At 44.5% G+C, this 15461-nt stretch overlaps 1 protein-coding gene across 1 annotated transcript; it reads right to left on the bottom strand.

The window, feature by feature from the left end:
• Window positions 1-6726: 6726 nt before the first annotated feature.
• On the bottom strand, window positions 6727-14535 carry LOC109739643 (calcium-dependent protein kinase 4). The gene is made up of 12 exons (XM_020298711.4): window positions 13969-14535; window positions 12231-12361; window positions 11657-11698; window positions 11355-11466; window positions 11173-11251; window positions 10876-11045; window positions 9839-9965; window positions 9172-9287; window positions 8985-9092; window positions 8841-8903; window positions 8578-8751; window positions 6727-7132 (listed from the first exon to the last, which is right to left on the bottom strand). The coding sequence occupies exons 1-12, from the start codon at window positions 14224-14226 to the stop codon at window positions 6974-6976; spliced, it is 1539 nt and encodes a 512-aa protein (XP_020154300.1). The 5' UTR covers window positions 14227-14535; the 3' UTR covers window positions 6727-6973.
• Window positions 14536-15461: the final 926 nt, after the last annotated feature.

The raw sequence follows: 15461 nt of genomic DNA, 5'->3' as shown, positions 1-15461 counted from the left end.
TTTAAAAAGGGGCACCACGCAATTCCGTTGAGACGACACCGTTTATAGAAACCTAAGTTGTCGTTTCTTAAAAGTTTGGGGCTGCGACGCTTATGTGAAAAATGTTTCAGGCTGATAAGCTCGAACCCAAAGCGGATAAATGCATCTTCATAGAAAACCCAAAACAGTTGGGTATACCTCCTATTTCAGATCTGGAAGCAAAAGTAATTGCTTCTAGCAATAAGTCCTTTCTCGAGGAAAAGTTTCTCTCGAAAGAATTGAGTGGGAGGATGGTGGAGACTTGATAAGGTTATTGAACCGTCACTTCAACTAGTGTGTAGCAGGGCACAGGAAGTTGTTCCTGTGGCACCTATACCAATTGAAGTAGAAGCTTATGATAGTGATCATGAAACTTCGGATCAAGTCACCACCAAACCTCGTAGGACGACGAGGATGCGTGCTACTTTAGAGTGGTACGTGATCCTGTCTGAGATATCATGTTGTTGGACAATACTGAACCTACGAGCTATGGAGAAGCGATGGTGGGCCCATATTCCGACAAATGGTTAGAAACCATGAAATCCAAGATAAATGGATCTTTGAGAAGAAGACGGACGTGGACGGTAATGTTACCGTCTATGAAGCTCGACTTGTGGCAAAGAGTATTTTCACAAGTTCAAGGAGTTGACTACGATGAGTTTTTCTCATCCGTAGCGATGCTTAGGTCCGTCGGAATCATGTTAGCATTAGCTACATTTATGAAATCTGGCAGATGGATGTCAAAACAAGTTTCCTTACCAGTTTTCGTAAGGAAAGGTTGTATGTGATACAATCAGAAAGGTTTTGTCGATCCTAAGGATGCTAAAAGGTATGCTAGCTCCAGCGATCCTTCCATGGATTAGAGCAAGCATCTCGGAGTCAGAATATACGCTTTGATGGGGTGATCAAAGTTTTTGGGTTTATACAAAGTTTGTTAGAAACTTGTATTTACAATAAAGTGAGTGGGAGCGCTACAACATTTCTGATAAGTATATGTGAATGACATATTGTTGATCCGAAATAATGTAAAATTTCTGGAAAGCATAAAGGGTTGTTTGAAAGGAGTTTTTCAAAGGAAGACCTGGATAAAGCTGCTTACATATTGGGCATCAAGATCTATAGAGATAGATCAAGACGCCTGATGATACTTTCAAAAGAACGCACACCTTGACATGTTTTTGAAAGAATTCAAAATAGATCAACAAAGAAGGAGTTCTTGGCTGTGTTACAAGGTGTGAGTATTGAGTAAGACTCAAGACCTGACCACAGCAGAAGAGAGAGAAAGGACGAAGGTCGTCCCCTATGCTTTAGACGTAGGCTCTACAGTATGCTATGCTGTGTACCGCACATGAAGTGTGCCTTGCCATGAGTTGGTCAAGGGGTACAATAGTGATCCGGGAATGGATCACATGACAGCGGTCGAACTTATCCTTAGTACCTAGTGGACTAGGGAATTTTCTTGATTATGGAGGTGAAAAGGAGTTCGTCGTAAAGGGTTACGTCGATGCGAACTTTGACACTAATCCGGATGACTCTGAGTAGTAAACCGGATTCGTATAGTAGAGCAATGACTTGAAATGGCTCCAAGTAGCGCGTGGTAGCATCCACAAAGAAGACATAGATATTCGTAAAGCACACACGGATCTGAAAGGTTCAGACCCGTTGACTAATAACCTCTCTCACAAGCATAACATGATCAAACCAGAACTCATTGAGTGTTAATCACATAGAGATGTGAACTAGATTGTTGACTCTAGTAAACTCTTGGGTGTTGGTCACATGGTGATGTGACCTGTCAGTGTTAATCACATGGTGATGTGAACTAGATTATTGACTCTAGTGCAAGTGGGAGACTGTTGGAAATATGCCCTAGAGGCAATAATAAATAGGTTATTATTATATTTCCTTGTTCATGATAATCGTTTATTATCCATGCTAGAATTGTATTGATAGGAAACTCAGATACATGTGTGGATACATAGACAACACCATGTCCCTAGTAAGCCTCTAGTTGACTAGCTCGTTGATCAATAGATGGTTACGGTTTCCTGACCATGGACATTGGATGTCGTTGATAACGGGATCACATCATTAGGAGAATGATGTGATGGACAAGACCCAATCCTAAGCCTAGCACAAGATCGTGTAGTTCGTTTGCTCAGAGCTTTTCTAATGTCAAGTATCATTTCCTTAGACCATGAGATTGTGCAACTCCCGGATACCGTAGGAATGCTTTGGGTGTGCCAAACGTCACAACGTAACTGGGTGGCTATAAAGGTGCACTACGGGTATCACCGAAAGTGTTTGTTGGGTTGGCACGAATCGAGACTGGGATTTGTCACTCCGTGTAAACGGAGAGGTATCTCTGGGCCCACTCGGTAGGACATCATCATAATGTGCACAGTGTGACCAAGGAGTTGATCACGGGATGATGTGAGTTACGGAACGAGTAAAGAGACTTGCCGGTAACGAGATTGAACAAGGTATAGGGATACCGACGATCGAATCTCGGGCAAGTAACATACCGATGGACAAAGGGAATTGCATACGGGATTGATTGAATCCCCGACATCGTGGTTCATCCGATGAGATCATCGTGAAACATGTGGGAGCCAACATGGGTATCCAGATCCCGCTGTTGGTTATTGACCGGAGAACGTCTCGGTCATGTCTGCATGGTTCCCGAACCCGTAGGGTCTACACGCTTAAGGTTCGATGACGCTAGGGTTATAGGGAAAGTATATATGTGGTTACCGAATGTTGTTCGGAGTCCCGGATGAGATCCCGGACGTCACGAGGAGTTCCGGAATGGTCCGGAGGTAAAGATTTATATATGGAAAGTTGTTGTTCGGGTTCCGGGAAAAGTTCGGGTTTTTTCGGTATTGTACCGGGAAGCTTCCAGAAGGTTCCGGAGGATTCCGGAGGGGTCCGGAGGTCCGGAAAATGTTCCACCACGTCCAATACAGCAGCATGGGCTGTAAGGGGGGCGCCCTAGCCTTAATGGGCCAGGGGCACCAGCCCCCCCAAGGCCCATGCGCATGGGAGAGGGGAAACCCTAAGGGGGAGGGCCTCCACTTGACTTGGGAGGCACTCCTCCCCCCTTTGGCCGCCCCCCAAGCCCCATCTAGGGCTAGCCGCACCCCTTGAGGGGGGAAACCCTAGATGGGGGCGCAGCCCTCCCCCTCCCCTATATATATTGAGGTTTTGGGCTGCCATAGACACGAGAACGTCTCTCTTTCGGTGCAGCCCTACCCCTCTCCCTCCTCCTCCTCTCCCGCGGTGCTTGGCGAAGCCCTGCGGGATTGCCACGCTCCTCCACCACCACCATGCCGTCGTGTTGCTGCTGGATGGAGTCTTCCCCAACCTCTCCCTCTCTCCTTGCTGGATCAAGGCGTGGGAGACGTCACCGGGCTGCACGTGTGTTGAACGCGGAGGCACCGTTCTTTCGGTGCTTAGATCGGAATCAACCGCGATCTGAATCGCTACGAGTACGACTCCCTCATCCGCGTTCTTGCAACGCTTCCGCATCGCGATCTACAAGGGTATGTAGATTCACTCCCCTTCCCCTCGTTGCTAGATTACTCCATAGATTGATCTTGGTGATGCGTAGAAAATTTTGAATTTCTGCTACGTTCCCCAACAACTAGAACATGAAGGCGCGCGTTGCCGCGCCCCGTCCATCTTGAAAAGAAAGATATAATCAAGATGGTTAAAACATATTATTCTATTTTAACATTTCATATTAGTAAGGTTGAATTAAACATTTTTAGTGTAAAAACTTATCTGAATGGTTAAGCTAAACCATATCTTTCACATGAAATTCAATGGGCAATAAGTCAAGAGCTGAATAAACAGAGTAATAGCAATTGTAACATTTTTGTTTTTACTCTCGAGGACAGTCACAAATATTAATGATCAAATTACATGTCAAGCATCTTGTGCAAAGCACAAACTAACACTGATGACTTGTGTGGTGATGAAATTCAATCTTATTCATACAAAAAACAACTACATCCTTCTAGGAAGGTTTGTCCGAAACCATGGTTTTAAATAGCCAGAAGGCCAAAAACAACCATCTGTATACTTCACATCTATCACACATGATGCTACATGCCTTGATCATAGTATGTGAAATATGAACATACTTCTTAGCTAGACTATGTTGTTTGAAACCTTGGATGGAAGACGCACAATTACATTAATAGCAACACATAAGAAAGGAGTTGAGAGAAATCAAACATATTACTATACTCATGTTTTCCTTGTAAGATGCATATTATGTCTCTCCATGACAGCATGTTTGCCAGCAGTAGAGGGAGGGATATGGATATATATTGCTAGATATTAATAAAACATGGGCAAATAAAGTCTTGTAAAAATATAACCATTCGAAACTAAAAAATAAACAAATGTAAGACACTGCTACTGTCATAAAGATTGGCTAGAGAGAGAAGCAAGCAATAGATTTGTTCCATGCATAATTCATCTTCATCCTGGCACAACTTACCGATACTTGCATTCTTCCATTCTTCTTTGTCCCTTAGCTTTGATATTCTCTTTCCTAATAACAATAATATAAAGATTCCATGGTTTTGATGCTATGAGTTTCTTAAATATAAAGATACTTATGTGCCAAAAGATTGCACGTGGTGAATATGCACATATTGTACATTTCTAGAAAGCTAGGTACATGAGAAAATTAATCATGCATCACTTAGCAGGTGAATAAAATTCTTGAGAGAATTGAGCATAATAATCACATAAATACGTTCAATGGGTATTGTCGATCAGGCTACTTACAGGTTCTGCCGAAGCGGTAGTGCAGTAGGGGGTGAGAGAGAGAGAGAGAGAGAGAGAGAGAGAGAGAGAGAGAGGGAGGGAGGGAGAGAGAGGGAGGGAGGGAGAGAGAGAGGGAGGGAGGGAGGGGGGAGAGAGAGGGAGGGAGGGAGGGGGGAGAGAGAGAGAGAGAGAGAGAGGGAGGGAGGGGGGAGGGAGGGAGGGAGGGAGAGGGAGAGGGAGAGAGAGAGAGGGAGAGGGAGAGGGAGGGGGAGAGGGAGGGAGGGGAGAGAGAGAGAGAGGGCTTCTTCATCAAACGTGCTAGGTTTGGTGCGGGCATGAGGGAAAGGAGTTGAGAAGTTGAGAATGCGCCTCAATGGAGGCCACCTCCGAATCTCGATCCCGCTGCACAGTCGGCGAAATGGTAGGAGAAGATGGAGAGGAAGAGGGAGAGCGAGGGAGAGGGAGAGGGAGAGGGAGAGGGAGAGAGAGAGAGGGAGAGAGAGAGAGGGAGAGCGAGAGTGAGAGAGAGAGGGAGAGCGAGAGTGAGGGAGAGGGAGAGGGAGAGAGGGAGAGGGAGAGGGGGAGAGAGGAAGAGGGAGAGAGGGGGAGGGAGAGAGGGAGAGAGAGAGGGAGGGAGGGAGAGAGAGAGAGAGAGAGGGAGAGAGGGAGAGGGGAGAGGGAGGGAGAGGGAGGGGGAGAGGGAGGGAGAGGGAGGGAGGGAGGGGAGAAAGAGAGGGCTTCTTCATCAAACATGCTAGGTTTGGTGCGGGCATGAGGGAAAGGAGTTGAGAAGTTGAGAATGCGCCTCAATGGAGGCCACCTCCGAATCTCGATCCCGCTGCACAGTCGGCGAAATGGTAGGAGAAGATGGCCACGACAGTTGATGCATGCAGATCACAGCGCCATCTTCCATGGATCTAGAGAGACAGACATTTCTCCTCTTGCGTTCTTGTGCCGCCACCGCATCCTTCCCCCCTCTTGTGATTCGTGCTGCTGCCACATCGTACAGGATGCAGCCACGAGCAGAGAGCATCGAAGGTGGGCTACGGAGAAGGCATGGGTCTGGCAGTGGTGATGGGGAAGGAGCGGCTAGCAGAAGGTCATGGTGGAGGCGACGATGACGGCGACACCTAAGGTTAGATCGATGCCGAAGGAGATTAATAACCGGAAAAGGAGTACGCAATAATATGTGGGGATTTTAGGTGGCCTACTGGACTGGACCTGGGCCTCGGCCCGCCTATGGACAAAAATCGTACCTCGTTCTGCGGAGCAGCGGCCCGCTAAACGGCGAGTGAAGCGCGCAAACGACCTGGGACGACCAAAGCTGATATGGATCGTACGTTGGAGTGATCGGATGGCTGAGGGTCTCAAAGCTCTGTGGAGGCTCCTAGCTAGCTACATCTTATTGTTTAGTAATAATGCCGAACCACACGAGCTATTCCGCAGCCATCTTATGCTTGGCACTGTTCATGGAAGAACATTCTGCTCTGTTGTCTGAACTCTGAAGCTATTTACAGAGTAGCGTTCATGCCAGCAAATTAGTACTACCTCTATACGAAAATATAAGACGTTTTTGCAGTCCAATTTGAACTGCAAAAGCATCTTATATTTTGATACGGAGGGAGTACTATGTGATATGTGTGCCCTGTGCCACTCGCGAGTATTTTACGCCCTGTTCAAAGTGTATGTATGTATGTATGGGATTTCTGGGTGATGTGTATGTATGGGATTTCTGGGTGATTTGCTCATCGGGGTGCTTCATTTTTGTCAGTGCAGGACTGCAGGTGCAGCAGAGCTGACCGTGTTGTGGCATAGTTTTTGCCACACCTGAGCTAAACATGCTTGAATTCAGTTTTAGAGAAATGGAGAGCCAGTCAGGCCTAACCTTTCAACCTTTGGTTTCTTTGTGAGGGTTCCAATAGGAGGGCGGAAACAAGAAAATACTCCATAAAATGGGGAAAAAGCTGTACAAGAAAGAAGCTGTAATCTGGGCCTTCCACTCAACTCCGTAAATATTTACCTTGAAACTTATCTATCCATACAATGACTGCACACAGAACCTGGATGCTAACAAATCACAAACCCTCACGTCGCACGGAACGCGGAAAACAGCACGAAAGAAGAAGAAATAAACAGACTACTGTGCTCCTTCCCCCTAGATGCTCCTAGCCGATTGTCACAGAGCCTGGGGATTCGGAACTCCGGACGGGCTCGGCAGGTTGCTCATGCTCGCGGTTCGTAGGAGCTTGCGGAACTCGGACAGGCTTATCCGCCCGTCCTTGTCTATGTCGGCCTCCTCCAGCAATGGCTCGATGGATCCCTTTAAGCCCGTGTGCTGCACATTGGAATAAAACCCCAGTGAGAATGCTACCGGTCACAGTTAGTTTCTATGCTGCAGTTGTTGGTACTACTAGCATAATGCCCGTGCGTTGCTACGAAACTATAAAATACAAGGAGTTAGGTCACTGGCTTTGGAAATTGTCAAAATACGTTGGTGCCATGCGGCCTTTGCTCGCGGATCACTATTGAAAAGAAAAAAAATACAACAAAAGATCACGCGTCAGGCATTGGAGAATCTTAAGTGACCATGGTTTTTTACAGACACAACATTTCGAATGTTGAAACATATGAGAATAGACATTGGTAAGTTGACTGCACAAGGTCGTGGATCAGGTAGGAGGACAAGGTCTATCGTCGTTTTGGAATTACAACTTGTTCACTCTCTTGTTCTGTGATATAAAACTGAAATAACTTGGTTGGAAAGAAAGAAAAGAAAAAAGAAAAACAAGAGCATTATATTGAGTTGGAGTCGCATTTCTGCATTTGTTATTTGTGCCCAAGTGTTAGCCTCACATGAATAGTAGTGTATTGTTTATCTGTGTTTGATCCCACATGTGAGTACAAAAACATTTGTTTATTTATGTTCATTCAAGGTTGCTATTCTCAATGTGGGTAGGGGTGCATTCGTTTATTGCCTTATTGGTGAAGGTTGGTGACGGTTGTTGGTCCCACATGTTCAAGGTTGCTATTCTTAATGTGGGTAGGGGTGCATTCGTTTATTGGTGAAGGTTGTTGGTCCCACATGTGAACACACCACCAACTCCAACCTTTATAAGTAGGAAAGATATTGTTAGGTTTGTCTCAGTAAATAAATATTTAGGCTCTGAAATAGTAGTCCAAATATAAATGCCGAAGCATGCAACTTGGAGAATCAAACAGCCTTCAAATCTTGGGATGTACCTGAATGGACTACAACCCGATGCATACTTTCTTTTTATGGTGGAAAAATATTAATTTCTATGTGCAAACTCGAGGAATTACTAAATTCACTGAATATGAAGAACCAGATAGTTGGAAGCAAAGCACAATACGGAGCGTCTCATCCAGATTAAGTCGAGCCAACTCACCATTCATGAGAAAAAAAGTGCAAAATGGATCATGTGACATGATGCGCGAATCGAATAACCAACACGAACACACGTCCCCTGAATGATCTGGAAACAGAGGAACGAATGCGTCTTCGACAATGCAAGGCCCTCGATAGATGCGTTAGTCGGTACGATTAAAGACGAGGCTAAATGTTGGGCACAAGCTTGGGCACAGAGGCTGAGGGTTGTGTTGCCCGCCTCCTGGGATGTCCACTGATCGGGCGTTGGGCCCTTGTAACTATCACCTCCTAGGAGGTTTGTACTCTCTCATCTTTTCAATGCAATGAAACGCAAAGATCCTTTTGCGTTTTCTTGAAAAAAAAACACGAACGCAACAGGAATCAGAACTTACCATTCTAAGTTCATCGGGGGTGATGTACCCATCCCCATCCAGATCAAATTTGCTGAAAGCAGCTTGGCAGCGGAGGCCCCACCTTTCAGAGTCCAGCTCAGCCATCTGATGTATGTGGAGAGTTGCCGCAACAAACTCTTTGAAGTCGACAAGGCCATCCGTGTTGCTGTCGATCTACCATATAAAATAAGATGAGTTGAGGTTATGTCAACTGCTTGCTGTGAAATAAAAGGGAGACCGAAAAGAAGTCTCTCAAAGCTTACTGCTTGAATGATCTCGAGAACACGAGGGCCCTTCAATCTCCAAGGAAGATCCTTCGCAAGGGCCTATTGAAACATACAAAGATCGTCAGCACCATCCAGTACCAGTGCAAAACGTTCTCATATGAAAAGGACTCTAAATCTTACATGCCGCATTTCTTCAATGCTAATTGATCCACTTTTATCAACATCAATAGCATCGAATTGGTCCTTTAGATCCGCTAGCTCTTCCTCATTGACTGTACTTGCTAAGGCCTGAACAAGCAATGGAGCAATATTTGTAAGGAACAGAATGAGAATACCATAAAAATATTTTTGAGACCGTGATGCTTACCCGCAGCGCAAATTGCTTAAAACGGCTGTACTTGACAAATTGGCGCATGTTGTACAACACAGATATATCGACAGGGATCTCAGATGCATCTCCTCCTTCTCTCACCCATGGATGTGCTAATCATGTCAAGCACAATCAGAATTAGTAAACATGAAAGATGGTGAGTACTAGACATTCTTGCTGCAATCATCTTCCTAACTTGATGCTTAAAAAGTTTAAGCTACATGTTAACACTATATGTCTTTCTACAACCAAATAAACTCCTATAAGATGATACAGCCTGGAAAAAAATGGTATTGCAGCAGATATCCAGTGTTTGGCCTCACTAAAAAACCAAATAAAACTGAATAACTCACATGTGTTTCTTAAATTTCATAAGGCTTCTTTTTTAGAGGACTTTATGTTACTCCCGGAATCAGAATGCAACATCTGATTCTAGCATCATATTTTGAAAATGCCAGAAAAATTTCGTGATGAAAGACAGACTTGTCCTCAGGCTGTATGTATGCACAGCACTTAGCATGCAGATTGCAGACTTACTCATGTGCATTCTTTTTTGGCACTATGTATGTGTGTGTTTTCTCGCGCAGAAAACAAGAATAGGCAAAAAATACAACCCTAAGCATCATGTATACTAGCAAAGTATTGACATTATATTGGAACTTACAGAGAGCTTGAGCTGCTGTCAATCTCGCCCTTGGGTTCTTCACCAGTAATTTTTTAACAAAATCTTTAGCACTTGAACTGATACTTGGCCAAGGTCTCTTACGGAAATCAGGCTTGTTTCTTAGAACCTGATTAAAAGAAATTAATAGAACACATAAGATCATGTATGCTATCAAGATTCTGTCTTTGCTGATATACATGCATAGAAATATTACACACACACAAAAAAAATGATGGTAGATTGAAGTGGACAGGCATATTACCCAACACCTTTTACTGGTTGAGTAAAATGTTTAACTTATGGTTATTTTCTAAATTAACTACAAATGTTCTGTCATGGCATGTGGGCCCGACTTTCTAGCAAGCCAGTAGGAAAGGCAGTAAATTGTTCTCTTTTTTTGAAATACCCAGAATATTTAGACATGTTTTAAAAATAGTTATAACATAATTTGGCTGGAAAAATTATACCAGGAGGTAGTACTATAAATTTCTATGTTTAGGTGCCTGTCTGAAACTAAGGCAATATACCATACATTTAAGATGGATAATCCTAGGATCAAATTTCCCAGTAGCTATACCAGCAGCTACGCACAGATTGCCTGAGAGGATTGGCACCATAGATTGCGCATTTATACATGGTATTAAATAAAAGTGGACAATATTTTTATATATTCATTTCTGAGATGGCTAACGATTGTATATTAACACGCCCAAATGATGGTAGGCAATTTAAGACTGCATTAAAAGGACAGACCCAGTGCTAGAAGCTCCCACACCAGGTGGGGTCTGGGGAAGGACTATACAATTTAAGACTGCATTGTGTCAAAGAAATTGGCAGGCATCAGCTATACAGAAATTGCCTAGAGAGCAGAGACTGCACATGTTTAAGGTAACATTGCCACATTACATAGTGAAAAAGTTGCAAAAAACACAGCTTCTCCATTTTGTCAGTTCACTGAAAACACTATGATAAAGCTCACCACAGTCACCAATAACAATTTACATGGAAGCATAACCAATGCAACACAATCCATTTACCTCCTTGAATATGCCATCCTCTGTTTTGTCCCAAAAGGGGCGCCTCCCACAGAGCAAAATGTAAGTTATAACTCCTATGCTCCAAACATCCGACTCAGGTCCAGACCGCCGTTTTAATACTTCTGGTGCAACATAATAGGCACTGCCAACTATATCACGGAACTTCTTCCCTGTAATCATGTATTTAACTGATGTATGAGCCAGAGCAATTACCGAGTTCGATGCCCCGTTAAGATTTGATGCGACAAGATACACATAACAATGATGCACATATACAGAAGACATTGAAGCAGGTACCTGGTTTTATGAAGTCTGACAAACCAAAATCTGTTGCCTTCAGAGGCGAGTCCTCCTTGGTTGATTTGAAAAGGAAGTTCTGGGAAGGAAAATAGGCACATTCTTACATGACCTGAGAAGTAGTGAAGTATCACCAAAACTGTATGCTAAGTGCCAAGACATCAAAAGCAATCGATTTTTACCTCAGGCTTCATATCTCGATGGACTAACCCACGCAGATGACACTCAGCAGCCACTTTGAGCATCTGCCGCACCACCACTGCAGCGTCTTTCTCACTATAGCGGCTGTTTTTTCTGTCAAAGGGTAAATGCCAGTGAGAACTGATTCTTCTTTTCACAATCAAAAGGTGATTAATGCAGACACCAAAAACATCAAGGCTAAAATTTGTGAGAACTAAAAGACACCACTAAATCTAGCAACCGAATGGCACCAGAAGAGAAAACGATATATGGAACAAGAAAAGCAGAATATATCTGATCTTACTTTGCCAAAATCCGGTCCAATAGTTCACCACCTTCACAAAGTCTGCAAGAAAAGGCAAAGAAGCAAGACTTAGTACTTGGTACTAGAGCATAGGAATGATTATTGATTATGCTTTTAAAAGAAAGAACTCCAAATATCCCTAAGTGCGATAGCCCAATAGATCATGATATATGCTAACCAAATATTTGTGATACATTGCAAGGAAACTGCGAAGAGTTCAAAACATATATGAGTAAGTCCGCTCAAAATTTGAGCATTTCATTACACTATACATATTCATATATTATAATGTAAAATTTAGATAGACAATACAGCTGGTCTACCCACAGTGTTATGAGGAATAGAAACTTAATTTATCTCAGGACAAGACTTTGTCGAAAAAATCTCAGGACAAGACAGAATTACTAGGATTTAGAAGGAAAATTTCAGTAAGTGCATGCATGTGACTCTAGGAACAAGATATCGTAATTTGTTTCGACAACTGTGGCAAAATAACACTGTTAAACCTGCAGACCATCATATCATTAAATGTTACTGAGAGCAAATTCTGCTAAATAAGTACAAGACTACTTACTCCATCACAATATACACATATGAATCGTCCTCGAATGCATTGTCGAAGTGAACAATGTTCTCATGGCCTTTAAGGGCTTTAAGAATCTTCACTTCTCTCTTTACATCTTCCACAGCAACAGGTCGGGTCATCTGTTATAAAGTCCATAAATATAATTGTGTTAATCACATACTCCAAAGATGATGCAAAGCAGACAGATGTAAACATGTAAATGTACATTGCACGTATCCAAGACTTCAATTAGCTGCATGGATGAACATTAGCTGAACAAGACTCGACACCGTATCCATCTATAATAGAGGATAATGATTTATAGAACCATGCGCAATTAGCATTCATGCAGTGAAGTCATTATGTTTTCATTAGTTATTATTATAGTTCGCAACATAGCAGTGTAGGTGCTACATTTTCTTTCCTTTGGAATAAGAGGTATAATTTCCACAGAAGGTTAATAATCAATAGTCAGTACGACTTTCACAAGGATATCCTGCTGTCAAATTTCAATTGTTATGCATTCTGCCACAGAACGAATGGCCCATATTTCTAGCATACCTATGACCCGAATTTACCATGAAAGTCATTTAAGATTCCGTGGTGATTGAAATTTCCCTCCATGGCTTTGCATTTTTAGTACTCCCTCCGATCCATATTACTTGTCGCTCAAACAGATGTATCTAGACATATTTCAGTGCTAGATACATCCGTTTGAGCGACACATAATATGGATCGGAGGGAGTAGAAAATAATAAAGCAATACTGTCGTTTGAACCAAGGTACAAAGTCTTTGAATACATCAACACCGTGTTGATTAGTACATGCATTCCCAGGTCAAAATTGAGAGGAATGAAGAAAATGTCATCTGTCCATAGCATGGAAGAAGCCAAGGAGACATTGTCCACTCCAGGAAATGGTTGGTGAGCTTACCAGGAGCAAAAAGATAAGCTATCCTAAATGAACACCTACACCAAATTATCCGTAAAGGCTGCAAAAAACAATATCAAAACTACAATCAAGGTTGAAGACGAACACATATACACTAGACGCAAACTGGAGCTCGATGTGACACGTATTTCACAGAAATGGCGCTCCACAAGTTCTTAACAGAAACAAGAGGCGCCGACAAGGTACAGTAGCGTACAAACAACTACTACTATCAACCCCTAACATTCTCCCTCTGAGTTTGAAAAGACGAAGCATCTACGCAAACAGTCAGGAGTCAGGACGAAGCGTCTTCACCATTTCGGGGAGAAGTACAGGTAGATGTACCATTTTCAGGAGCAAAATTGGCGTGGTGAACAACTACTCAAGTGCCAAACCAGGAAGGAACCCGCGAAGATGGGCTTCACTCATGTACTGGACCCCTCAAAAAGGAAAGTGGACAGCTGCACCTAGCGACGAATTGACAAGAGGAGGAAGAGTGTAGGGCCTCGCCGACACGGAGGGCAGACCACCCTCCTCCACACATCATCAGCGGCAGCGGCAGCATTCAGCAATCTCATACCGAGTATGGCGAGTAATTTCATTTCCCCCGTGTAATAATCTATCTTCTAAAGTCTAAATCCGCGCAACGCCGCTGAATCGACGAGCCGGGTGATCTCAAGCTAGCCGAACGAATCGCCCGACGACCGGCGGCGGCGACTGATTTCATCGCAATCTCCCGACCAAACGAAGACCGAGGGAACCGAACCGAACCGAACCGAGCTGCAGATGCGGTGGGGGAAAATCCTGAGAAACGGACCTTGGCCTTGTCGATGCGCTTGACGGCGACGCGGTCCCCGGAGAGGCGGTCGACGGCGGCGAAGGTGTAGCCGAACTGGCCGTGGCCGAGCAGGCGGCCGACCTCGTACCTGCCCTCGAAGTCCCGCTCGTAGCCGAACTCCACCGCGGGCGCCTCCGCCGCCGCGCCCTTCTCCTCGGCCTTGCCGCCCCTCGGCCGCTGCCGCCGCCGCCGCTCCGCGTCCGCCTCCTGCTTGGAGGAGGACAGGCAGGCGCCCATGGTGCCCGGTCCTCGTCGTCGGAAGGGTCGTCGCCGGGAGAGTCGTCGTCGTCGTCGTCGGGGGCGCGGGGGTTTGGGGGTGCGAGCTCAGCATAGGGAGGGCGCGGGCGAGGTATATAGGGGCGGGGAGGCAGAGGCGGGGGAGCGGGGTTTGGGTCGGGTCGGGTGGGGAGGAGGGAGGAGGAAGGTGGAGAGGAAGGTGAGGGTGGAGCGGAGGAAGGAGGAGGGAGACAGCGAGAGGGGAAGAAGAGGAGGCCTTCCCGTGTGTCGCTGGCCAGTCAGTCAAACCGTCAAACTGCCTCGCCTCCCATTGTCAACACACCTCCTCCCCCTCTTTCAGACCATTTCTTCCCTTCTATTCTTGTCTCTTTCTCTCCTTGTTTCTCATTTTTTATGTTTAGCTTTATTAAGTTACAGCGACATCAAGGGAGGGAGGTTTAGCTTGTTCTTATATGGTTACTTGTTTGATTATTCGTTTTGTTTGGTGTGGTAAACTAACTTGTAATTAGATGGTTATTAGAAGGATGTTATCTTCAACGGTGACCCGCAAATTTGCTCTGACATCTATCCGGGACAGGGGACCGGGACCAGTCCATAGACATGGATACCAGAGCAGGCCATCCAACGCTGACTACATACATTTCAAACACTTTTTCAACAAACCGGATGAAAGTCATGCAAACAGCGGATTTCATACAAACCGTCAAAAACATTTACATTTTAGACATATTTTAACTAAAAAAGATAAAACCATGTGCACGTCCCGCCGCACGGAGCTTCATTCCCACGACACGGATACACTACACTAGTCTATGACCTGCCGCAATGGATCCTTTTGTCTTCCCCATGTCTGGCATGTTGGAAATATGGCCTAGAGGCAATAATAAATTGGTTATTATTATATTTCCTTGTTCATGATAATCGTTTATTATCCATGCTATAATTGTATTGATAGGAAACTCAGATACATGTGTGGATACATAGACAACACCATGTCCCTAGTAAGCCTCTAGTTGACTAGCTCGTTGATCAATAGATGGTTACGGTTTCCTGACCATGGACATTGGATGTCGTTGATAACGGGATCACATCATTAGGAGAATGATGTGATGGACAAGACCCAATCCTAAGCCTAGCACAAGATCGTGTAGTTCGTTTGCTAAGAGCTTTTCTAATGTCAAGTATCATTTCCTTAGACCATGAGATTGTGCAACTCCCGGATACCGTAGGAATGC

This window comes from Aegilops tauschii, chromosome 6 (genome assembly GCF_002575655.3).
Source record: "Aegilops tauschii subsp. strangulata cultivar AL8/78 chromosome 6, Aet v6.0, whole genome shotgun sequence".
Lineage (NCBI taxonomy): Eukaryota > Viridiplantae > Streptophyta > Magnoliopsida > Poales > Poaceae > Aegilops > Aegilops tauschii.
The sequence above is the reverse complement of the archived record's forward strand: the minus strand, read 5'-3'. Positions and strand labels throughout refer to the sequence as shown.